Source organism: Sus scrofa, chromosome 1 (genome assembly GCF_000003025.6).
Source record: "Sus scrofa isolate TJ Tabasco breed Duroc chromosome 1, Sscrofa11.1, whole genome shotgun sequence".
NCBI lineage: Eukaryota > Metazoa > Chordata > Mammalia > Artiodactyla > Suidae > Sus > Sus scrofa.
The window spans coordinates 143,368,508-143,395,404 of NC_010443.5; the positions used below are offsets into that span (position 1 = coordinate 143,368,508).

At 46.2% G+C, this 26,897-nt stretch overlaps 1 protein-coding gene across 3 annotated transcripts in view; it reads left to right on the plus strand.

The window, feature by feature from the left end:
* The window catches only part of OTUD7A (OTU deubiquitinase 7A), a 317,129-nt gene that overhangs the window by 259,331 nt on the left and 30,901 nt on the right, over positions 1–26,897 (plus strand). For all 3 annotated transcript variants that reach the window (XM_021098704.1, XM_021098720.1, XM_021098709.1), the window contains 5 exons: positions 12,047–12,148; positions 15,331–15,458; positions 16,177–16,289; positions 24,561–24,688; positions 26,457–26,606. In XM_021098704.1, the coding sequence (XP_020954363.1) occupies positions 12,047–12,148; positions 15,331–15,458; positions 16,177–16,289; positions 24,561–24,688; positions 26,457–26,606 (621 nt within the window). The remainder of the gene's footprint in view (positions 1–12,046; positions 12,149–15,330; positions 15,459–16,176; positions 16,290–24,560; positions 24,689–26,456; positions 26,607–26,897) is intronic.

The following is a 26,897-nucleotide window of genomic DNA, read 5'->3' on the forward strand; positions in this document are numbered from 1 at the left end:
AGGAATGTATTAGTTTTGTTTTTCTTACTTGAAATATTTCAGCCTTATTAAATCTGGGGGTTTATTTCTAGATATTTCTTCTGAAAAATCCTCAATCAGGATCTCTTCACTGTTGCCCCTGCCTCACTCCTTTCCAAATTTAAGTTACATAGTGTTAGGCATTTTCAGTCTGTCCTTCATGTCTCATAACCTCATTTTCATATTCTCTCTCTCTCTTTTTCCCCTCTTAGTTGTGTTCTGGATAATGTCTTCAGACTTACCTTCAAGAATATTAGTTTTTTTCTTCAGTGACATTTAATCAGATATTAAACCAATTCTGAGTTTTTATTGTCACCATTCATTTTTAACTTCTGTTTTTGTTTTCTCTACCTGCTCTTATTCTTTGGTCATATTTCATTTCAAATACTTAAAATATACTTATTTATAGTCTCTAGCTGGCCATTTTTAACCTCAAGTTCGTAGATATGTATGAACAGATGATTTTTGTGTCTGTGACTCTTACAGTGCTTGTTTCCCATTAGGTTCATAATTGGGGGTTGTGAGCAGGATATTTATTTGTGGGAATCTTGTGTGGCTTGTGTTGAGGATAAATTCACCATATTGAGTGATGTATTTGTTTGATTATTTTTGCCAGACTCTCAAGGGAAATTATCTTCCTATAACCAACCTGATGGTAATTTCTTGGCTTAGGGGTTCCAAGCCACAAATCAATTTTAGCTTGCATCAGAGCCAAGTCAATAGTTAACAGCATTTCTGGGAGAAGTTGGTTTTGGCTTTTCTTTTTCCTTTGCTAGTCCCAGTCTAGAGGAGACAAATTTACTTCTCAGCTTCCTTTGCCAGTGGGAAAATTATTTCTAATCTTTGGACTCAAGGAATAGTTTTGAAGGTGCTAACTTTATGTTCAGGGAAGTAGGAAGGGGGTCCCCAAGCTCAGTTCTCCACATCACAGGTCTCAAGAGCTTTTTTATGGTTCTTGTGAAGTGACTGAACAGGCAAAGCATCTCCACCCACAGGCAGTTGCAGAGTAAGAACATATTTCTGATTTCCAGTCCATGTTTATTTTTTGGTCATTAGGGATTTACCGCACTTTATTCCAGTCTTGGATATATAGTTCAAGGATTGTTGACAAGGAGGACTTTTATTTTCTCCAGTCCCTGTTCCTCTTTAAACCTGTGTCTCCCCATTTATCTCAAAGATGGAGGTTTCACTTCTACCACTGGACGACACAGCCTTCTCCCACTTTTGCTATTCAGTACACATGCACACAAGCTATTATTTTGCTAAGCATTACAAAGAAATTGAGAATAATTAAGAATAACATTCGAGGTCCCTTGGTGGCATGGCAAGTTAATGATCCACCATTGTAATTGTTGTGTCTCAGGCCACATCTGTGGTGTAGGTTTGATCCCTGGCCCAGGATCTTTTGAATGCTACAGGCACAATATGTACTACATGCCACATCTACACCTACTCAACAGTTTTCTTTAAAAGCTCTTTCTCTGAATACCACAACCTAAACAATGAAGTTAGGCAAAATATTTTTCATGATATATGCAGACATCTAGTTGATTCAAAAATGTAATTTGCTTTCCTGGGAACCTCTAGGCAGTGCTTCTTAAGCCATCTGTACTGAAAGACCTCTTTTAAATTCCCAGATTTCTTGCTGAGGTGAAGTAGATAACAATCTGGCATTGCCTCTGACAGCATGGGTTCAGTTCCTGGTCCCATGCAGTGGTTTAAGGATCCAGCACTGCTGTGGCTATGGCATAGGTCACAGTTGTGACTTGCATTCAGTCACTGGCCCAGGAATTTCCATATGCCGTGGGTGCAGCTGAAAAAAGAAAATAATTAACAAATTAACAAATAAATAAATTTCCAATGTACAGTGAACTGATAACTTCTCTAAAAATCAAAAGTCACTCCCACTGTGACACAACAGGGTCCGTTAGGTGCTGGGATGTGGGTTTGATCCACAGTCTGGCACAGTGGGTTAAGGATCTAGCATTGCTGCAGCTGTGGCTTAGGTTGCCACTGAGGCTTGGATCTGATCCCTGGCCAGGAAGCTCCATATGCTGTGGGGTGGCCAAAAATGAAAAAGTTTTTAAAAAAATAAGTAAAAATCAACAAAAATATTGCAGCAAAGCCCATTGCTATTAAAAACTCCTAAAGGATTTCCCATCATGGCTCAGAGATAACGAACCTGACTAGTATCTTTGAGGATGAGGGTTCGATCCATGGCCTCACTCAGTGGGTTAAGGATCCGGCATTGCCATGAGCTGTGGTGTAGGTCACAGATACGGCTCAGATCTCACATAGCTGTGGCTGTGGCATAGGCCGGCAACTACAGCTCCAATTCAACCCCTAGCCTGGAAACCTCCGTATGCTGCAAGTGCGTCCCCCCAAAAAAAAAATCTCCTACACAGCTGCTCACCTCATTGGGCACCAGCACACCTCACTGGGTAGCCCAGGGCAGTCTTCACAAAAGAACTTCCTTCCCTAAGACCTTTCCTCCAGGAATGTAAAAGCAACCTGCTTTCCTCAGAAAGAATTTTTGTATGTGAAGATACTTTTTAAGCCAAAAGGTGTCAGTTAATTGATTCATTTACTCATTGGTTTATTTGTAAATACATTCCTTGATTTAACCAAGGGTATTGGACCTGTTTTAACAAAAACACACCTGCGATGCTTTTTATACGTCTAGCCCTGTTTTAAGTCATTTCCAGATATTAAGTAATATATTATTCATAAAGGCTCTGTTAGATCAATACTATTATGATCCCATTTTTCAGAAGAGGGGACCAAGACACAGAGAAGTTGGTAACTTGCCCAAGGTCACACTGTTAACAAGCAGTGGAACTGAGATTTGAACTCAGGATGTCTAGCTCCACAGCTACTGCACTTAACCACTCTGCCAACTGTCTCTCTGAACCCTTTGGTCTCAATTCTGCAAGGATAGGTTTTCCAAAGCCCACTTTATGGGTGAATAATTAATTCCACCATCACTGTCAACTTGAAACAACTGGCTATTGCACAAAGCTCTGAGTCAAGGATGAGCAGGTCTTCTGTCTCCTTTGTGGAAAGTGATGGTTGATTAGCATGTCTGCTCTGAAAAGAATGGTGATTTATGAATGGTATCTGCATGGGTGCAAAGAGGGTTGAACACAAAACTCATCAGAGGAATCCCCTGTAAGCTTCAGGGCTCTGCATCTCTGAAAGAGTCAACAATGATAACCAAACTAAAAATCCCAACTCCTCTATTGCAGAGGAGGAAATTTCAGTCAAATTAGTGACTAAATCAGTTAGATTCCCCAAAAGTATGTTTAACTGAATTCAACCAGTCTTTTAAAACTTAAGACAAGCGAACTATAATTTACATAGGAATTGTCTTTGGCACCAGAATAGAATGTCTCCACTTATACGTGTAAAACTGTGGAACAAAGTCACATGGCATTCCTTTGGTTTTTAAGCATTTTCAAATCTACAGGAAGTTGAAAGATTAGTTTCTATCTATCTTGCACCAAGAATTGCCAATTTTCAGTTTTGTTACATTTGCTTTCCCAGCTTGTAGGAATTCCACCTTTATGTCCCACTGTCTTTATATCCCTCAAACAGTAAGTCTAAGGAGAGGGCTGGCAACTCTACAGTGTCCTGGGGACTCAGGCACATCCACCTTCCTGCTGTTCCCTCCCCTCCTTGTCTAGTCAGTGAGGCAGTGCTGTCTTCATTTAGCTACAGCATGGCTGCAGGTGCACCAGGTGACACATCATCATCCAGGGCTGTGAGGGAGAGGCTCCGTTTCCCTTTTAAAGGATGACCAACACTTTCCCTGTAGCCAGTCAGCAGATGTCCTCTTACATCTCATGGACCAGGTAATGAGCTGTATCCATGCCAACACCCATCCCTGGCAAGGGGTGTGCACCTGCAGATTGTCTTAAACCCATCAATGTTGGCTCCACGGGGCAGAGATCTCCTTTTACCTGAAAAACAGCAGACAGAGCAGGGGTATGAGTGAAGAGGTCTTTGGGGAATGCAGACCACATGCCTCATTAGCTTCCTCCCCTTCCTTCTCCCCCTTCCCCATTTCCCTGACACCTGTGCCCACTGGCTCCTGTGGAAGCTGCTGCCCACTCAGATCCGATTCAGAGGTTGGATGGGACAGGGCCCCCCTTCATATTAGGTGTATGTCAACCACTCTGTTGAATTTCATGCCTCATAAGCACAAATCTTGTCATTTTCTTTCACCTTGTGGCAACCCAGTTTTCATTTCTCCCAGCGTGGATGGTTATAAAAAGGCTTAAAAATCAGGTGAGACGGTTTGCTAATTCACAGTCTGAAAGTAAGTGAAGGCACGTTACTCCTAATTATGTCTCCACCAGCCTTCAAAGGGCACTGTTGTTTGTGGCTCTTGATCACATTTCTCATTTAGCTTTAATAAGATGACTTACACATGGTGAGAATATGCCAATTTGTTAGCATAAGCATCAGTGCCTTCATATAATAGACACTTGTCTATTTAATTTGGTAATGTTAATTTTAACACATTTTTCATTTAGAGTTAAGGGGACAGTTATTTTATATTAATAAACCCACTTGTCATTAAAAAGCACTTACTGAATCTTGACCAGAGAGCACAGTAGAGCAGATAAGTGTCCTGTTTAAATAAAGCCCTGACAAGGTTTATTATGTTAAACTTTGTTAATGCGGTAATCTATTAGGCAGTAACTCTGTGAACTAAAGGTACTTTTGGAAGGCCTTAATTTTCTAGTATTACTTGCCATTCTTTTTTTTAAATTAAAGTATAGTTGATTTACAATGTTGTGCCGATTTCTACTCTGCAGTTGCTTGCATTCTTATCCTTCATAGTTCAGTATTTATTTACTGAAACAGTAACACCCTTTATTAAAATGTATTCTCAATCATGACAGATGGCTTGTTGTAAATAATCTGATGCCCTCTCCAACTGTTCCAATCCCATTAGTGTTTTCTTTCCTAAAAAAAAATTTTTCAATCAAATGTTTTCACAACTTGTTGGAAATAGGTGCTATAAACATTCTCACTTGAATGAAATCTCACAAGGAGTTGAAGGCCCTTAGAGGTGACTGTTAGATTGCATCCCCCAAATATATGTCACTAGCAGTTTCATATAACATTAGAAATGTAAGATACAGCCATTCATAAACTGGAAGCAATTTTTAAAATAATTTCAGTATAACTCAGAAATGGTCAGGATGGATGGAATTCAGTTTTCAAACCAGGTCTATGTAACCACCCACCCTGTTCATCCCCATCATTACCTAGGGAGCAGCTGAGCTGTGACAGACATACACAAAACAAAGTGCCATGCTAAGGTCCTGTTCTGGATGGGACATTCGTGTCTCCCCAAATCCTCATCAGAAGCCCTTTACCCCCAACGTGATGGTATTTAGAGTCGGGCCCTTGGAGAGGTAACTAAGTTTAGATGAGGTCAGGAGGGTGGGCCTCCCAGGATGGAATCAGTGTCCTTATGAGAAGAGAGAAAGAGGCCAGAGGTTGTGCTCTCTCTGTCATATAAGTGCTTAGTGAGAGGGTGGCCATCTGCAAACCTGGAAGAGAGCCCTCACCAGGAACAGAATCAGCCAGCACCTTGATCTTGGACCTCCAGCCTTCAAAACCATCATAAGTATATTTCCATCATTTAATCCTCCAAGTCTATGGTATTTTGTTAAAGCAGCATGAGCTGACTCAAACAGGTACAAACAGCCAGAATTCTTTTGAGTCTTCTATTACTTTATTTTCTTTTTACAGCTGTCCCTATGGCATATGGAAGTTCCCAGGCCAGGGATCAAATTGGCACTACAGCTGAGTCCTACACCACAGCCACGGTAACACCAGATCTGAGCCACATCTGCAGCCTATGCCACAGCCTGTGGCAACTCTGAATCCTTAACCCACTGAGCAAGGTCAGGGATCAGACCCGAATCCTTATGGGTATTAGTCGGGTTCTTAACCCACTGAGCCATAATGGGAATTCTGTTGAGTCTCTTTTTTTAAAGGGTGACCCAACACTGAGCTGGACTGGATGCCTGTGAATAGTAGGGAATGTGGAAAGCTCACTGAATTTGAATATCTTGACTACCAGCCTATTATTGAATGGCTTTTTTGTAAAACATACTATTGTCAGACTGAACATGGTCTAGAAAGCCAAAAGCATAGCATGGATTAGTTTCAAGGATCACAATGGTGTGACCTGAGTTAAGTCTGTTAAATTCTTAACAGCTGTGAGGTGGTGCTGACAGTCAGCCCACAGGAGTGGGCAGGACCAGGGTGTCCTCCTGCCACTGTGTTGATTCATGGCAGGAGTCCCACACATGGCATGCTGTGGCAGCCTCTGCATCACAAATAGGAGTCCCTTTCCCAGTGGCTTCTGTGAGGAGCCAGTGCTGCGAGGGGTCCAAGAAGCAATGGTGGTGATCTGGGAGGTGTAGCCTCCACAGGTAGCTCTCACCATGCCCATGGACTTGAGTGACCCAGATAGCTTGATCAGCATCTGTGATTTGTTGTCACATTTTCTGGCTCTAAAAAGGTGTGTCTTTAATCTACCAGTCTAGCTCTCCAAGTGACAGGCTAAACCACGAGGCCAAACAAATATAATAAGCTTCCTCTAGGGGGTACCAGCCAAGCTCTGAGAAAGGCCTTTTTTTCTTCCCCCAGCCGCCCTGTGGCATATGGAGCTCTCAGGCCAGAGATCCACAGCTCCAGGCAATGCTGGATCCTTAACCCACTGTGCCAGGCTGGGGATCGAACCTGAGTCCAAACATTCCCAAGATGCTGCCAATCCCATTGTGCCACAGTGGGAACTCCTGAGAATGGCCTTGAGTCCTGCCTGCTGGACAGAGTGACCCAATCCACTTTTGGATCTACAGAGCTGGGCCAAACAGCTGCCAGGGTCCAATAGTCACCATCAGACTCAGCTTAATTGACCCATAAGTGAGCACCCTTTAGGGGCCTCTGTGCACCCAGGTGTCCGCCGAGCCAGAAGCTCTGTTTCAGACACAGAGTAGGGGATGATTTCACGGGGGTGGGAGGAGCAGCTGCCACTTTTTCACGTAAAGCCAAGAGGCTGCTGTGATCAGGCCAACTGTATACTTAAATTTACCGTTTGCACCTGACAAGTGATCTAAGGAGGTCTGTCTCACTTTGATTTACACCAAGGCTAAGCTGACCCACCCCAAAATGGGAATTTCAGGGCAGAGTCACCATGCCTCCATGGGGAAGGCATCCAGCTTTGACAAGAGTCCAGTAGCAGGTTACTTGCAGCTTTTCCAAAGCGGTGAACATGATAGCCAGGTCAGGGAGGTGACAAGTCTGAAACCCTAAGGGGCACTTCTGGGTGGAGGCCATCTCCTCCTGCCAGAGGTTCCAGTCAGCAAAAGCATCGATCACAGACCCTTGGCACTCAAAGGGCCATTGGGGCTGTGGGGCCTCAATAGTAACAAATGTGCCAGAGTTTGCTGGACCATTTCCAACCTAGTGTGAGAGCTGGCTCCACTCATAAGAGGCATATTTTCAGATTAGAAGTCATAAAATGCCAATCAGAGTGCCCAGGTGAGGCACATTGTGTCTCCAGCACAGAGCCTAAAAAAGTTGATACTTCTTTTGGCAGTGAGGGGCAGGGGCTGCAGAGGCAGTTGAGATCTTTGATTTCTTTCTTTCTTTTCTTTTTTTTTTTTTTTTTTCTTTTTAGGGCCACACCCAAGGCATATGGAGGTTCCCAGGCTAGGGGTCTAATTGGAGCAATAGCTGCCGACCTGCACCACAGCCACAGCAACACCAGATCTGAGCTGTACCTGTGACCTTCATCACAGCTGATGGCAACCCCAGATCCTTAACCCACTGAACAAGACCAGGGATCAAACCTGTGTCCTCATGGATGCTAGACAGATTCATTTCCGCTGAGCCACAACCGGAACTCTGATCTTTGATTTCTTTCATCAGCATTTTGTAGGTTTTAGCATACATGTGCTGAATGCATTGTCTTATATCCATACTTCAGTATTTAATTTTTGACTTATTGTGAAGAGTATATTTTAAAATTAATGGTCCATGTGTTCAGAGTTAGTATGTAGAAATACTGTTGATTTGTGTATGTTGATCTCATATTCTGTGACCTTGACAAAATCATTAATTTAGTATTTTTTGTAGATTCCTTGTGATGTTCTACATTGTCACCTTTTTCCAAGTCTTAAGGGGAAAGCATTCAGTCTTTCACCTTTAAGTGTAATGTTATCTATCTGGTTTAGTTGAGGAAGTTCCCCTCTGTTCCTAGTTTTAATGGGAGTTTTCATCATGGATGAGTGTTGAATTTTGTCAAATGCTTTTTTTGCATTGATGATAGGATCATGTGATTTTTCTGCTGTAAACTGTTGATATGGTGAATTATTCATTAATTTTTAAATAATGAACCAGGCTCGCATCCCTGTAATAAATCCCATTTAGTCATAGTGTACAATTTTTCTATAAAATGTTTAATCATATTTATTTATATTTTTCAGAATTGTGTGTCATATTCATGAGAGCTGTTGATCTATACCTTTCTCTTTTTGTACTTTCTTTGTCTGGTTTGGGTACCAAGGTAATATTGGTTGTTTTCTGGAGGAGATTTTATAGGATTTGTTGAGTGTGTCTATTTGTATAATCTTTTTACTGGTTGTTCTAGTAATATATTACATTATATCCACATACTTTATCTAAGCCTACTAGTGCTCACATTTTACCACTTTTATAAAACATACAAACCTTACCTGCCTTGATGTGCCTGTATCCTCCACCACTTATAATTGCCTTAAATATTTATTCTGCCTACATTGAGACAGACAATATTATACCTTTTGTCCCAACTAGCAGACATAATTTAGAAAGCTTAAGAGAAGAAGGTCTATGTATTTGCTCATGTTTTTGCTCTATGTTGTGGCCTCATGATGTTACAAGATTTCCTCTTTTATCATTTCCGTTCTGTCTCTCCGTTCTATCATTTCCTTTTAGCCATTATTTTAAATTAGGTCTCCTGGAAACAGATTCTCTTCGTTTTCCTTCATCTAAGAATGTGTTATTTCCCCCTTTATTTCTGAAGGACATTTTTGTTGTCCATAGAATTCTGGATCAACAGGTCTTTTCTTTTAGCACTTATGAGATATTGTTCCACTTCTTTCTGAATTCCATGGTTTCTGATAAGAAATTTACGGTCATTACAATTATTTTTCCCATCTTAGTAGAGAAGGAGTTGTTTCTCTCTGGAAGCTTTCAAGATTTTTTCTTCATCTTTATTTTATAAAAGTTGGACTGTGATGTTTTGGCATGAATTTCCATGGGTTTTCCCTGTTTAGAATTTTCTCCAGCTTCTTGAATTCATCTACTTATAGAGTTTTTTTGGTTGTTTGTTTACAAAATTGGGGGAATTTTCAATGATTATTTCTTTGACTAGTTTTCTCTGCCCCACCCTACTTCTCCTCTCCTACAGGACTCTGGTCAATGGATCTTTTTTAGTTTACTTTCTCTCCATTATTCAAAAATCTGTGATTTCTGTTATACCTTGTCATTCACAGATTCTTTTTATTTTATTTTGTTTTTTAAGATTTTTATTTTTTCTATTATGGTTGATTTACAGTGTTCTGTCAATTTCTGCTGTACAGCACAGTGACCGAGTCATACATACATACATACATGTGTGTGTGTGTTTATACTTTTTCTCACAATATCCTCCATCATGTTCCATGTTCCAAGCAACTAGATATAGTTCACTGTGCTGTACAGCAGGATCTCATTGCTTATCCACTCCAAACGCAATAGTTTGCATCTATTTTCTTCTGTTTTCTCCACTCTACTGTTGAGCACATTCACTGAGGTTTTTGAATCAGTTTTTACCCATTACTTTAATTCCAAAATCCTCATTTGGTTTTTCTTTGTATCTTTTTTTTTTTTCTTTTTGGCTGACATTTTTCTAATCTTTCATTTTTTTCAACCATGTTTGTAATTACTTGTTGCAGCATTTTTATGACGACTGTTTTAAAATCTCTGTCAGATAATTCCAGCACCTGTGTCACCTGTGTTAGCGTTGTTTAGTTGTTTTTTCTCATTCCATTTGAGGTCTTCCTGGTTCTTGGTATAAGTACTTTTCAACTGAAAATTGTTTATCTTGGGTATTAAGTTATAAGACTCTGGATCTTATTTAAATCTTGTGTTTTAGCTGATTTTCCATTCGATGAAGGGTGCCATTGATTCATAACCATCATATGGGAGTGGAAGTATAGGTTTTCCATTCTCCCTCTGTTGACACCTAATATGGGATGGTCTTCTTGATACTGCTGGGTAGCAGTGGACCTCATTACCATCAGACGGGGTTGAAAGCCCAGGCTCCCCATATGTTCTCCATTTTGTAGGGTGGAATTCTCATTACCATCCAGCAGGGTTGACATCCTGGCTGTCACCCTAGCCTTTTCTCACACTACCCAGCGGTGTCGCCTGGCAGTGTTGGGGGTGGAGGGAGGTAGTGAGTGACTCATTGCAGCCTGGCAAGGATGGAGTCTCCCACTTGGCCTCTGCTGGAAGAGTGGTGGGAGGCCCACAGTTTGTTCTGTGGGGTTTGGCTGGAATGAGCAGTTATTTTCTAAGCAGTGGCTGTCTTGCTATGTTGCCCCTTTCCTGGTATTCTTTCTAGAGAAAGAGTGATAGTTTTCATCACCTTCATTGTTGTTCCCCAGCTGTCAGCTTCTCTAGAATCTAGTCTGGGGTTTGTGAGGCAAAGAGGAACCCAGGGAGCCTGCCACCATGTCGTGCCTCAGGTCCGGTGTCTGAGTCAGCCTGCCTTCTCCTCTCCACATTTCAGTCTTCCATGTTGTTTTCTACATGATGTCCAGGGGGGTTGATCATACTTAGTAGAAAGAGTAGGGGAAAGAATATCTACTCTTGTCTTCACTGAGGCAGAAGTCTCAAGATGTGTTAATGAAATTTAATATAACTATACCTAAATAGCTGTATTGGTTTTGATGTATATAATTGAATGTAGTCAGAGAAAAATCAATATCATATAATATCGCTTACATGTGGAATCTTCTTAAAATGATACAAATAAACTTGTTTACAAAACAGAAATAGACTCACAGACATAGAAAACAAACTGATGGTTACCAAAGGGGAAAGGGAGTGATGAGGGAGAAATTAAGAGTTTGGGATTGACATATTTGGTAGGGTGGAATTCTCATATAGAATAAACTACTAAATATAGAATGGATAAACAAGGATTTACTGTATAACCCAGGGAAATATATTCAATATCTTATAATAACCTTTAATGGAAGAGAATCTGAAAAAGAATACCTATATATGTATGTATAACTGAACCACTTTGCTATATACCTGAAATATTGTAAATCAACTGTACTTCAATAAAATAAAATTAAATGTAAACCATACTCTCAAAGGTATGTATATATCAACAAAGAAGGATAATTATTTAAAAATAACATTGGTGGAGGAATTCCCGTTGTGATGTAGCAGAAACAAATCCGACTAGGAACCATGAGATTGAGGGTTCGATCCCTGGCCTCGCTCAGTGGATTAAGGATCCATTGTTGCTTTCAACCCCTAGACTGGGAACTTCCACATGCCTCAGGTGTGACCTTCAAAAGACCAAAAAAATAAAAAATAAAAAATAGCATTAATGAGGGAGGGAAACTGTGTTCAAGGGAATTACACAAAGAAAAATTTTATATTTTGTGTAAAATATGTTTCCAGATTCAAGGAGAGAAGTCTTTTTAGTCTTGAGCTTCTGAATTCTCTTGCTAATTTTTGGGAGGATTTGGTGATTTTTTAATCTTTTTTATCATTTTTTTATCCTAGAGGGGGCAAAAAATCTATATTTTATTTGAGAAAAAGTAGCCATAACACTCCACCTTACCACTGAAGTTCTTTAGAATTCTCTAGTCATCCACCGATGTTTAAGCTGACTTAGCGAACACTCACCATTGCCCCCTACCTGTTCTAGGATTCTAAATGTGAGTTTCTGTTCCAGGGCGCCTGAACTGGTGGTCCACCGTGTGCACGAGCTGTAAACGGCTTCTTCCTTTGGCCACAACAGGGGACGGCAACTGCCTTTTACACGCTGCCTCACTGGGTAAGCCCCACAATGTAGAAAGAAAGTGGCAGTGCCCCAGGCTTGCTCTGTGCATTGTTAAAGGAGAATCATATACTAAGTAGAGCCATATCACTGTCATCTGGAGGAGTCCTCAAGGGATGGTGCAGGTCCCAACCCTTCTTGTCAAGGTCCTGGCAGGCTTGGTGGGGACATAGACCACACATAAGAAAAGACCTTTTGTGATAGAAGGAAGCCTGAGCAGAGCTGTGGGAATGGGCATAGAGATTGTGATGTAGAGCAATCAAAGAGGGCTTCCTGGAGGAGGTGAGGTTTCACTGAAGAACTTGAAAGAATTTGAAAAACTTGAAAAAGCATTAAGAGAGACACTTCAGGCAGATATACACAGAAAGGCAGAAATTAGCAGAGTGTTTGGAGTCAGGGCTGAGCTCTATTGGGCTTGAGCAGGAAGTCTGGGGAGCGGTGAGGAGGTTGAGTGGGTCTGGCTGCAGTTGATGCATTTAGACTGACAAAAAGGCAGATGTAGGCATTGCTCGTGTAAATAACGCAGGGATGGGCGCAGTCAGAATATATAGCAGGGCGGTCAGCAGCCTCCTCCAACAGAGATGTGAACTTCCTGGGTGCAGAAAGGGATACCAACAGGTGCATAGTGGTGGTGGGTAGCAATATTCAGATGACTGAGGGTCGTGGTAGATTTTCTGACAGCTCAGATAACTCCTCTGGACTCAGGCTTATATACACAGGCAGGTCTGGATTTGTGCCAGGGATCCCAGCATCAGGGCCAGCGGTGACTTACCAGTCTTGAAGTGTAAGGTCCCTTTCCAGGGACAGGGCCTTCAAGAGGCCTGTTGGTCAAACTCACCACCTGAGATAAATACAACCTAGATCCAGAACAAGGACCAGGCCCCAGACCTCGCTTCAGACCTGTAAGAGCTGAGCTGAGATGAGACTGAAAAGGCTTAGAGGGAAATGTAGGGAGTCTGGGAAGGGCCTAAAGATGCCCAGAGGAGGAAGGAGCCTGAGAGCAAAGGGAACATTCTATGTTCCATGGGATTGACAAGGGATGATGAGAAAAGGCAAGGGTGCCCACCTACCTGCCCCCTTTCTGTTTCTAAACTAACACATTTCTTTCTTGACATCATAAATGGATTCCACACCCATCATAGTGAAAAAAAACAATTAGCAACTACACTGCCCAGCATTGGCCACTTTGAACATTTTGGTATATTGTCTTTCACCATATGCCTATTCTTCCAGGGAAATTATGATCTCACTGTGTCCAACATTTTTCCCTTAAAATTGTATTGCAATTTTTTTTTTTTGTCTTTTTAGGGCTGCACCCGTGGCATATGGAGGTTCCCAGGTTAGGGGTCAAATTGGAGCTACAGCTGCAGGCCTGTGCCACAGCCACAGCAACAGAGGATCTGAGCTATGTCTGCACCCTCCACCATAGCTCATACCAATGCCAGATGCTTAACTCACTGAGCAAGGCCAGGGATTGAACCCAAGTCTTCATGGATACTAGTTGGGTTTGTTTCTGCTGAGCCACAGTGGGAACTCCTCTATTGCAAAATTTCTACACCATTCTTCAAAAACATGTTTTTTGCTCGTTACATCCTGTTTCATCATAATATATGAACTACCTCCCAATTTTGGAATTTATTTCACCTTGATCTGTCTAAATCCTGGAGAAAGAATGTAAAAGAAGAGCTCTCTCATCTGTGTGCCCCAGCAGCTTTGAAAAGTTTTAAGGAATGGAAATACCTTGTCCTTCCGAAACTGCAGCATGCAGACACAATGTCCCTGTCACTACCACAGGTGGACAAGGTCACAAACCAGATGGCCACCTGCCACTGTGGTCCTGTCTGATGGCAGGTGTTTCCCCCATGAGCACAGCAGGCCTCCAGGTCTGCCCAAGAAGGGAAAGCCTCCTGCGGGTTGGCCATACTCCAGCTGCAAGAGAGGCTGGGCCATGACTGAACCGGGTCTTTTCTCCCGGTACTTTGTTCCCCTCTTGCACTCAAACTGCTAAACCCCCTAGGAACAGGACTGCCCAAAGTGGCCATGCAGTGCTTATTGGACCTGTTGACCAACCCTGGCATTGACCTAGGGTGCGGGGCACACATAAAAATGACAGTAATCCTGGGCTTGTGGGCAAACATTTATGGGACAACGAGATCTAGCAAGGAGTGGTGGAGTGTAGCCTGGGCCCAAGATTTGCCCTGCTTGAGGAAGAGGAGGAGAGGGATCTCCAGGCAGGCCTGAGGGAAAGCTTTGCTTGATCTGTTCATAAAATGCTCCACCAACCACCATCTGAACTGTAGAAAAAGACCAAAGCCTCTCTCATAGGAAGCCTGCAGCAGCCCCCACCCTCAGTTATCACATATCTTTGCTCTAAAGCCTGCATAGCCAGGCAAAGCCTTTGATTATCAATCAGTACAGGTCACTGCTCTGCGAAAGCTCTCCAGAGGGTCCCAGTCCACTTCCAAGCCCACCTATCCCTCACCACCTCGTCCCCTCCACCCCAGCTCCATCCCCCCTTTCCCTCCCAGTACCCTGTGTGGGCCCCTGGGACCAGCCCATGGCCTTTCCTCTGCGTGGTACAGCAGACTCAGCTCCATCTTTCAACCACTCAAGACTTGGCCCCAATGTCTCCACTCATGCCGTGACCAAACCACCCACCACCCTTTCTCTCTGCTGCTGCCCCAACAAAGTATGTTACACACTAATTCAGTGGCTGCCTCACCTCTCCTCAGTGTGGCCTCCATGAGATTTTAGGAATTTGGTCTGTCATGGTTGCTGCTATGGGTAGTCCCAGTGCTTAGAACGGTGCCTCACCGATATTATGGATGGGATGGAATTAATGGCATTCAACTGAATGAATGAATCCCGCCACTCTTTCCCTATGGCCCAAGCTCTCTCATGGTGCTTCGTCCATTGATTGGGTTTCTTGGCCAAGGGTATTCTCAGAGATGGTTGTCTTTATGACCTCTGGGCACCCAGCACTGGCTGGGGGGTGGGAGGAGACCCCTCCCCTGGGCCCAGATGTGTACAGAGACACCTTATGGCTACAGGCATCAGGTGCGGCAGACCCCCCAGAAGCTGGGATTTGAGTGGGTGGCAGTTTCAGTCACCTCCTGACTCGGCACCCCCTTCCTCACGTCCTCTCTCTCCTCTGCTCCTCATGGGCCTCCTGGCTGTAGGAATGTGGGGGTTTCACGACCGGGACCTGGTCTTGAGGAAAGCACTCTACACCATGATGAGGACAGGGGCAGAGCGGGAGGCCCTGAAGCGAAGGTGGAGGTGGCAGCAGACGCAGCAGAACAAGGAGGTGGGTGCCTGCCATCATGGCAGAGCTGGGACCATATGGCCAAGGCCATGGTGGGGTCCGAATCTGGGGCCTGAGCTCACGTCTTGGGAAGTCAGGCAGCCATGGCTCCATCCCCCCACTCACACCCACTGAGGAGGAGCCCGTTACAACAGTCAGCCCTGCCATAGCAACCAGATGGCCATCACACCACCTGTCCTGGTGTAACTGGAAACCAAGCATCCTCACATGCAAAGCTCTCCCAACTTGATGATGAATTGGTGACCTGTCAGCTGACTGCTGGTGGCCACAGGATGGCCCTGCCACAGCCCACAGCCCCAGGCTCAGTCTGTGCTCAATCCAGAGAAACTCCTCATCCCTGAACTTCAGTGAACCTTGGCTTTTTGCTGGCCTATAAGTCCTTGAAGATGAGTCTGCCCATGGTCCTTGTACACGTGTCAGTGATCAGCTCCAGCCCAGGGCACAAGCAGGTTAAAGTCCATCATCCTCACCCCTGGCATTGACTCCTGCTGCTGAGTGATCTCCTGGCAGCATTGAGGTTGGAATTGATGTTTCTGAAGAAATCCTGTCTGGAGCCCATGGGGACGGTCCTAGACCACTAACAGATGTGGCCTGTCTGGGGGGCTGACTAAGCCAAAAGCTCTGCCCACCAGCCAGGTTCCCCTGGGTGGGGGGTGAGGAGGCGGCAACCACCTCCTGAGCTCGCCCCCCTTTGTGCCAGTCAGGGCTGGTGTACACAGAGGAGGAATGGGAGCGGGAGTGGACAGAGCTGCTGAAGCTGGCCTCCAGCGAGCCGCGCACACACTTCAGCAAGAATGGTGGCACGGGTGGCGGGTAAGTGCTTCCCAGGCCTCCCCCAACCAACCTTCTCCCTGACTGCATGGGAAGTGGGGGGGGGGCAGCACGCAAGACCCCAGGAGCAGGGTGGTGGGGGCCGGTATGACCTGTTCAGGTGAAAGCGTGCACGGTCTCTTTGTGCATCTCACAGGAAGAGTGAGAGCTCACACATGTCTCCCTCCATTGGCGGGGGTGGGGTGGGGCTCACAGCCCAGCCTGGGAGGGCCCACACTTGCCAACACACTCACCAGGCTCTGAAGCCTCAGGCTGTGGGTTTGGGTTTTTTCAACTAAACATCTAATTTCCGGCTTCAAAAAGCCACACTGAGGAGTTCCCTGGTAGTTCAGCAGGTGAAGTATCCAGCGTTGTAATGACAGTGTTGCAGCTTGTGTCACTGCTGTGAGGCAGGTTTGATCCCTGGCCCAGGAACTTCTGCATGCCAGGAGGCAGCCAAAAAAAAAAAAGTCACACTGAAACAAAAGATGGCTAGACAAGCCCAGCGTCTCCCAGACGGGCTCCGTGGACATCCTGCATGTGCCTGCCACACAGGCTCTACTGCTGTGCACACATGGGCAGCAGCTGTTCTTGCAGACGCTGTTCTCGGAGGCCCCAGGTGTGGGAATAAAGGGTGCTGCCAACTGGGCAGCTGCAGTACCTCTGGCCCCGGTGTTTCGAAAGGCACTTTCATACTTTTTGAAGCCGAGGGCCAGATTGTCACCCCCAGAAAAAGTCTCAGCCAAACACAGGCAGACATGGCTATTGACAACAGGGAGACCCAAGAGAGGATGGGAGGCCCTAGACCGGATCTGCAGGTGGTGCATCCCAGTCCCCTCCCCAACGTATTTCTGCATCCAGGTCCTCAGCCTCCAGGGCCTGGACTTCACAGGCCCAGACTCAGAAGCCCTGCAGAGGCAAAGGTGGGGCTTAGAGATAATAAGGAAGTCCATGCACACTGTTTCTTCAGGGTTGTTTTTGTGACTTTGTTTTAATCAGGTGGTGTGTCAACACCAAAAGTCTGTCCTATTTAGAATATTTGGGAACAAATATTCTGAAGATTCAATCTGTTCCTGAAAACTCTGCTCTCTTTTCCATGCTGCTGAGTAGTGCCTAAGATGGGTCTAAAGCGTTCTCTGCCATCCTTTTTCCCGATGCCTCTCCAGCCCCTGCCGCAGGGTAGATGCTGGTACATGGGATCCAATCCTTTGTCTCTTCCAGAATGGGGGAGGAGGACAGGAATGATAAGAATAACAAGTCATCGTGGCCACATACTGTATTCCCCGAGTTTTCCCATCGGGGAGACACTTGGCCAACAATCAGTGGCTGATCTGGGCCATCTAACTCCTAAGGCCACAGCCTCAACCTTGGTGCTGCTCCCTGGGATTGAAGAGGACTCAGAGCTGAATGAGAGTGGAGAGCCATGTCCTATATCTGTATATCCCATGTCCCCTATCAGCAACTTGTGTTTGCTGAGGTCTGGGCAGGACCATTGCGTCGAGGCCCTAAGGTGATGGGCAGCGCGGCTATGCCCCCTCCTCTTTCTCCCACCCCTTAAGCCCTGAGGATATGGGGTAGGGGAAGAGGATGCCGGACCAGCTAACCCTCACCCTGCCCACAGGTAGGGTGCTCAGGTGAGACCTGCCAACCTGATGGTAGCTGCCCGCTGCTTCCAGTTGTCCCCCTCCTCCAGGACCCACTCACCATCAGTTTGGTTTTAAAGATGAAAGTGTGTCTAGTCAGGGTCGATGTGCGGTAAATGGCAGATGTTCATCAACTCAACATGTATTAACTGCCTGCCCTGTGCTGTGCATTTTCACACACACTGTGTAATTCTAGCATCACAGTAACCCTGTGAGATAAAGATTATAATTCTCATCAAACATTTGAGGAAACTTGGATTCAGAATAAAAATGACTTGTCCAGGAGTTCCCCGTCATGGTGCAGCAGAAATGAATCCTACTACGAATCATGAGGTTGTGGGTTCGATCCCTGGCCTTGCTCAGTGGGTTAAGGATCCAGTGTTGCCGTGAGCTGTGGTGTAGGTGTCAGACACGGCTTGGATCTGGCGTTGCTGTGGCTGTGGTGTAGGCCAGTGACTACAGCTCTGATTAGACCCCTAGCCTGGGAACCTCCATGTGCTGCGGGTGCAGCCCTAAAGAGACAAAAAAAAAAGTCTGGTCTGGAGTAATACTTCTACTGAGTAGAAGAGCCATAGTTCAGACTCAGGTATTCTGCCTACCAGGCCCCTGATTTTCCTCCTACTCCCTTTTTCAGAAGCCTCTGTCTCTGTTATTGTAGGGAATTGGATTCTAGCTCTTTCCTATGGGCAACAGAAAGAGGCCTCTTTGTTTTCTAGGATATTGGATAACTTCAAGAGAGTTATCATTTGGGATCCTAGCCTTCATTAACAACAGACTAAACCTCCACCGTAGTTGTCTTTCTCCATAAATGTACAGAAAGGCAGTTTCCACCTTAGCCTCCCTGAGACTCCCTTTCCTCACCCTCCAAAGGTTGAAAACCTTGTAAACATTAATGCAGTGAGGAATTAATGAGAGGAATAATTTTAAATTATTTAAATCACCAAGCCATTAGCAACAACCACTACACTTCTGGAAGGCAGAGAGCAAACCAGGACCCTCTCAGTTTGAAGAATACAATGTAAACCCCATTAGGGAAATGAAAATTAAAACCACTACATAACCTGTAAGAAGGTCAGAAAGAAAATATACTGGCAACTCCGAGTGCTGGTGAGGATGCAAAGCAAATGGAACTCTCATACATTGTGGGTGGTCGTGTAAAATGACACAACCACTCTGGAATACAGTTTGACAGATTCTTGTAAATTTAAACACACGCCTGCCATGTGATCCAGCAATCTTATTCCTAAGCAGTGCCTTTTCAACCAGGGATGATTTTGTCCCCGGTTGGCAAGATCTAGAGCTATGTCGATTATCATAGCTGGAGGGTGGGCTGGATACTGCTAGAATCTAATGGGTAGAAACCAGGGATTCTGCTAAGCATTTTAAAGAGCACAACACAGCACCCCCAACCCCTGCCAAAAAAAAAAAAAAAAAAAAAAAAAGCAAAGAGTGGTCCAAAATTTCAGTAATGCCAAGGTTCAGAAAATCTGCCCCAGAGACATGAAAACATACATTCACACAAAGTTCTACATAGAATGTTTATAGCAGTTCTATTCGTAATTGCCCCAAACTAGAAACAACTCAAATGTCCCTTGATAAACAGATTGGAGTACCTCAGTACTATGGAATGCTACTCATGAATTAAAAGAAACAAACTGGAGCTCCTGCTATGGTGCAGTAGGATCAGCAGTGCCTCTGCAGTGCCAGGACACAGGTTTGATCCCAGGCCCAGCACAGTGGGTTAAAGGATCTGGTGTTGCCACAGTTGTGGCATAGGTCTCAACTGCGGCTTGGATCTGATCCCTGGCACAGAATGCCACATGCCGTGGGGTGGCCAAAAAAAAAGAAAAAACTATTGGAGTTCCCTGGCCTAGCAGTTAAGGATTCAGCCTTATCACTGCTATGGCTTGGGTTCAATCCCTGGCCCTGACCACATGCCACAGGTATGGCCAAAAAAAAATTTTTTTTGCTTTTTTTTTTTTTTAGGGCCACACCTGCAGCGTATGAAGTTCCCAGCTTAGGGGTCGGATCAGAGCTTACACTACAGCTACAGCCATGCCAGATCTGAGCCGTGTCTGTGACCTATCTGAGCTGTGTCTGTGGCCTATACCACAGCTCATGGCAACACCAGTTCCTTAACCCCCTAAGCGAGGCCAGGGATTGAACCCAACTCCACTCGGATACTGGTCAGGTTCATTTTTACTGAGCCACAGTGGCAACTACCCCAAAATTTAAAAAAAAAAAAAAAACTATTGATACATGCAACAACTTGCATGAAATTCACAGGCACTATGCTGAGTGAATGGATCAAACCTCAAAAAGTCATATATTGTATATATGATTTCATTTACATGGCATTATCCAAAAGACAAAACTACAGTGATGGGGAACAGACCAGCGTTTCCTTTACTTGCTCATGAGTATCCAGTTTTCCAATATCATTTCTTAAAAAGATGAAGTTCCCTTCGTGGCTCAGTGGTTAACCAGCCCAACTAGGATCCCTGAGGATATGGGTTCGATCCCTGGCCTCACTCAGTGAGTTAAGGATCCAGCCTTGCCCTGAGCTATGGTGTAGGTCACAGATGCGGCTCAGATCTCACATTGCTGTGGCTGTGGCATAGGCCGGTGGCTGCAGCTCTGATTCGACCCCTAGCCTGAGAACCTTCATATGCCACAAGTGAGGCCCTAAAATGAAAACAAAAACAAAAAAACACTATTCTTTCATCATTGAATGACTTTTACCTTTGTAAAAGGTATTTTTCTTTTCTGTCTGGCTTACTTCACTTAGTATGATAGTCTCTAGGTCCATGCAGGTAATGGGAGGGTATACCAGAAACTGGTAACTATGTCACACTATGGGGTGACTATACAATTTATCATCCAAAACGGTTCATTTAGGGAGGGAGAGTGGATACTAGTATTTCGGGACCGATAAGCAGGACCTTCCTGAGCAAAACAGGAGGTGTGGTCACCTCACCTTGGGGAGGGGACAGGGAAGTGTCCTGGGATGCCTGCACCCAAGCTGCCCCTCTTTGTGGCCAGACAACTGCCCCTGGGCAAGATCCTTCCAGCTGCCCAGACCAGCTTCCTTGTCCATGACATGGGCTCTCGCTGGGGTGGCCTCTAAGGGCTGTGGCTGCCATCTAAGCCAGGATGCCTCTAAATCTGCCTTGTGCCTTTTTGCTCCTGCCATCAACTTCTGGGGCCTGAGAGGCCATCAGGACCTCAGCCCACTACCTTTGCTTCTTGATCCCACCAAGAGGGCTGCCTGGCCTCTTGCCCAGGTCACCTTTCACCCCTGCCTCCCTCTGGGGGTTTCTCTGGGTGGGTAAGCTGTTGCTGTGCTCCACATTCTCCCTCCCCAGGTACACGCTGAGGAAGAGGTGACAGGTGCCCTGGGAAACAGGTGTGTAAAGGGCCCAGAATGTGCAAGGAAGTTCTCGGACACACCTGGACATGAGGATAAAGCAGTTACATTGTGTGTTGATCTTCTTAACAGTCAACACCAGGGTTCCTATCGTGGCTCAGTGGTTTATGAACCTGAATAGTATCCATGAGGAGGCAGATTCGATCCCTGGCCTCGCTCAGTGGGTTAAGGATCCATTGTTGCCTTGAGCTGTGGTGTAGGTCGCAGATATGGCTCGGATCCCACACTGCTATGGCTGTGGCATAGGCCGGCAGCTATAGTTCTGATTTGACCCCTAGCCTGAGAACTTCTATATGCCACAGGTGCAGCACTAAGAATGAATGAATAAATAAATAAATAACAGTCAACACCAATTATTCAGTATTTTAGGGATTCTTAAGTGTCTTTTCCCAGAGGCCACATTCTGTTTACAATCCCATGTCTAGCATTCACTTTGTAAACTCACAGGAAGATGATATGAAGCCTTGGGGTGAGAAGTGGACGTGAATATTCAGGACTGGTTTTGCTAGAACTGATTTCTACTAGCGGGTTTGTTCGATTGCAGTAAGTCACACCAGCCATCACTATTCCAAAGTCTAATTCTCAGCATAATCTCATTTGTCCCTCAGAGGAGCCTGAGGAGTTGAACCAACTTTCTCAGCCTGTGTTCAGTGAACAGGAATGGTTGCTGAGGCTCCAGAAGGGCATGGCTGTGGCATTGAGGGGCGAGTACAGAACCAGGACCCCCAATTCCAACCTGCTGCCTGCACCCTGCAAGCAAAGAGCTGGGAGCAAGTAGGGAAGAACGTTGGGACTCTCCAGCTGCCCCTAGAGTAGAGCTGGGTCCCTCTCTGCCGCCTCCTGGGTCACTGAGCAGAGTCACAGTTGACCTTTGGCTTTCATGTTCAACACTAAAACAGAAATGAAGAAAGGTCACTGTGCTCCAGGCTCTCTCCTCCATAACACCCTCCCAGTTGGGTCCACCACCCCCAACACTGCTACCCATGTCTGGTCATGAGGCCCCCAGAGCATCTGCATGACCTCAGCTCTAGCACAGATTTCGGATGGATGCACAGACAGGTGGATGGACAGAAGGATGGATGCATGCATTCATAGATGGATGAATATGTGCATGGATGGATGGATAGATGGACAGGTAGGCAGGTATATGGATGGGTGGACAAAGGATGGATGCATGCAGGGCTAAGGCAAAAAAAATGCAAGATGAACCATCCACCTTCTTGTGTTGGAAAGCAAGGATGTGCTCTAAAAAATGATGGAGTCTGTCACAAGGATGCACATCCAGCTTGAATGAGCCCAGCGACCAAATCTGGAAGTTTCTGAGCTTCAAAAAAAAAAAAATCACTAATGGGTTATAACCCATTGAACAAAATATAAGCCAGGAATCCAGAGTAACATTAATATATCAAGCCTTGGTAAGGAGTGAACTGTGTGTGTAGGTTCCAAGTTCTTCCCCATAAAATGCAGATTAATTATGGAGGGACAGTGAATAGCTCTGAATGGGGGACCCTGGCCAATAGCCCTGAGAAAGACCCAGTCAACAGCAGCCACCCAACTGGATGCTCCAAGAAAGACGAGGGGCAACCCATCTGCTCTGATTGTGAGGAAGCACAAACCCAGACTAGACATTCTACTCAATACCTGGTCTCTGGTCTTCAAAACAGCCCAGGTCCTGAAAGTCAAGCACCCTGAGGAATGTTTGAGATTAAAGATGGCTGAATGCAGTGTGTCACCCAGAACTGGAACACTTACTCAAAAAGCATCACTGGGACAGCTGGTACACAGTGACTGGGTCTGTCACAGTGATCAGATGCATCAGTGTATTAGTGATTAGGTGGATTCCCAGTGCTCGTGGCCAGGCTGTGGTTATGTCGGAGAGCACCCTGTTCACAGAAAATGCACATGAGGCCTTGCTAGAATGATGGGATTTCAGGCCTGCAAGTTACTTTCAGATGGTTTTGGGGGGGTGGGGAGTTATTTATACTCTGCAACTTTTTATGAGCTTTTGGGTGCTGCCAAGTTTTTTTTGAAGTATTAAAATAAGGTATATTGAGGGGATCCCTGGTGGCTCCATGGGCTAAGGATCTGGCATTGTCACTGCTGTGGCACTGGTTACAGCTGTGGCATGGGTTTGATCCCTGGCCTGGGAACTTCCACATGCTGTGGGTGTAGCCAAGAAAAAAAAAAGTAAATTGAATCACCCAAAAAATAAACAAGAAAAAACTATAAGTACAGTAACAACAAAACCCCACAGGTGATTGTGATATGTTCCCCAGGATTCACAGACTATTCTAGAAGGCATTTGCACAGCTAGCTATGGGCTGTGTGTGTAGAACCATTTCCCCAGGCCACCCCACCCCATATTCTCAAGCAGGGCCACATTTGCTGACTCTGGTCCCCACCTGCTCAGACCTCCCTCACTTAATTCTGGGTACCCTCCATTCAAATGCCCAAGGGGTACCACCACCTTGGCTGGCACCACAGATGCCCTGGCTGGGGGCCCTGGCTCTTGTTTCTTCCCTCTGTGGGGGCCAGCTTGTTGACCTCTACACTAGTTCTCTGCCCATGTCTTGAATGGAAGCAGTTCTTGGGTCTCACCCTTTCCCTGAGTCTCAGACAAGGGCCAGGGGACAGGGTTGTGGGGGCTGAGTGGCCTGGATTGGGACAATCTGTCATTCCTTCCCATTCAGGGCAGCCTTCCCACCACCCTCATCTGTTGGGGTTCTGCTAGAAAGGCCCTCAGATCTTGGTAGCAATGAGCCCACCAGCCTGTCAGCTGAGTCCAGGCCTACCCGCCCCCCAAAGGTAAAGCTTCAGCCTAAGCTGCTGGATTGAGCATAAATGCAAGAGGAAGCCTCCATCCCTCCTGTCCCCACTGCATCCTCATCAAGCCCCCAGAGAACCAGGCCCCCTGTGGCCACAGGCTGTGGATGGGCTGCTGCTGCCACCAAGGAGACCACATCTGAAAGGGGGCTAGCTGCCAATGTGGCCAGGTCCTCTGCCTCAGCATCTCTCCTGAGACTACCCAACCCAGGGTGGGAGTGGAGAGCTGCAACTGGCATGTTTGCTGTCGTTGGGTGGTACCAAGGGAGGTGGCCGAGACAGGCAGGGTCCATGCAGAGAAGGTCCAGAGGGAGGCGTTTTGTCCTCCATTCCCCATCCCAACTCAGTCCAGTGACAGGCTTGCTTCGCTGTGTCCCCCAGTGTGGACAACGCCGAGGACCCTGTGTACGAGAGTCTGGAGGAGTTCCACGTCTTTGTCCTCGCCCACATATTAAGGAGACCCATTGTCGTTGTAGCAGATACGATGCTAAGGGACTCAGGTGGAGAAGGTAAGTTCACACATAATGAAACAGGTGTATTTTATGCACCACCCAAAAGGCATGACATCCCAAGAAAGGGAGAGATAGCTAAACATAAGAGCTGATCCCCTGGAAGGGCACAGAGCCATATTCTGCCTGAACAAAGATCCTCTTATTTCTCCTTGGGTTTCTTTGTTCTTCTCTGTGTCAGGGGGGATTACTCTTGGCCATCCATCACCCTGTGTGTCAACCACAGGAGAAGTCTGGCTGAGTGGGGACAGGGATGAACTCTTAGGGGCTCCCAGCCCCACCCAGTGCCTCCATCTTCCAGCAGTGCCAGCATCATCCCAGGGTCACTCAGCCATTCCAGCCCTTCCTGCCTCTCTGTTTGTGTGTTAAAGAGGGGAAAAGGAAGGCAAAAGTATGAAGTCACATGCAAGGCAGTGGTTGGACCAGTACTGTTGGAAGAAGAGGAAGGGCCAGAGGCTTCCCAGGGCCAGCACCTGCTTCCTGGGGCATCACACATGCTCTCTCCTTCAGCCAGGCCACCTCCTCCCTGGGTGGACATTGCCTCCTGCTTTACAGAGAGGATCCAGAATTGCAGAAAGGCCTCACAGTGTGCCCCCACCCTTGGATGAGGCCTTGGAGGACCAGGGTCAACCCAGGCAGGGAGCTCTCCAGGCATGTCCTTCCTTTGACCTTTCTGCTGGAGCCCACAGGATGCCACTCTTTCTGAAGAGGAGGGACAGAGGGGGGCCAGGATGATGGATGCACCAGGAAAGTCACCCCAGTGTAACTGTCCTGACCTCTTGTGGCCATGGTTTTCATAGTGGGCAGGAAGCCATGGGTCTGTGCGTCCCCCGCCCCCCAGTACCGCCTCCAGCAACAGCATCCTGCTGGGGTCTACAGCAATCTGGGTACAGAGCCAGGCCTTCCATCAGGGCCCGTGTACCCAGCAGATTCCAAAGGGGTGGGTCTCCACTTCCTTCCTTTGTACCTGTGCTGGAGGATGCAGCAGGACCCAGCCTTTCTCTCCTGGGGGCATCCTGAGTTCATCAAAGACATCCCTGAGGTTAACTGTCGTTGCCTCCTGCTCAAAGAAGGGTAGTGAGTCACTGACTTGAAGACCAAGAGGCAAGTTTCTTTGCGATTAAAAAGCAGATACTTCCAATAGTTACTGTATTTTAGTTGGAGTTAGGCTTTTCCCCCCTCTTGGTAAGAAAATGGACAAGACTGAGTCCTGGTCACTAAAGGAGCCAGTCCCCTTTTCTCATTTCCCTTTTGATTCACAACTTGGGACTGGAGTGCTCACTGAGCTTCTCAAAACCAAGAACAAACCCTTGAGAAGCACAGATGTTGTGTACAGATGCTTTCATGAACACGGAGGGAAGAGGTACATCCAGGAAAACACAGGTCTCCTAGTGGCCATCAGGGCACGTCCTTGCTGACCGTCTCAGATGGGCATTTTGATCACCTGGTGGAACTCAGGGCAGCAGGCAGACCATGGAGGTCACAGCAGAATCACCTCAGCCCTAGTCTTCCTGATGGGGCACAGGGACAGCCTAGCCAGGAGGACTCTGCCCAGTGGGGGAGGCACGGAAGGGTCCCCTGGGCAGAAACAGGACTTGCGGTCTAATGGGCCTGGCCCCTTCGAGCCTGTGGAGTGAGCATCAGTACCCAAGGCTTCAGCATGAGCCCACCCTCCCTTCTCTCTGCCCCAACACCTCCCTCGGGATGGGGGAGATGCCGTTCATGCTCTTTCTAGCTCTACTACCCTCACCCTTGTTTGTGTCTGCAGCGTTTGCTCCCATCCCGTTCGGAGGGATTTACTTGCCTTTGGAGGTGCCTCCCAACAGATGCCACTGCTCACCTCTGGTTCTGGCCTACGACCAAGCGCATTTTTCTGCCCTTGTGTCCATGGAGCAGAGAGACCAGCAGAGAGAACAAGGTATGCCAGCCCTCCGCTTCCCTCTGACACTGCACAGGGTTAGGGGGGCGCTGGGCAGGGCTGGAGACAAATGTGGAGCCCTCCCTGGGGCACACACTCAGCAGTGATGGGTTTTGCCTAAAACTACTGTACTCATGCAAAAAAATATTATCGTTGAAAATAATGCCATTTGCAGCAACATGAATGGACCTAGAGATTATCATATTAAGTGAAGTCAGACAAAGACAAATATCCCATGTCACTTATATGTGGGATCTTTAAAAATGACGCAAATAAACTTATTTATGAAAT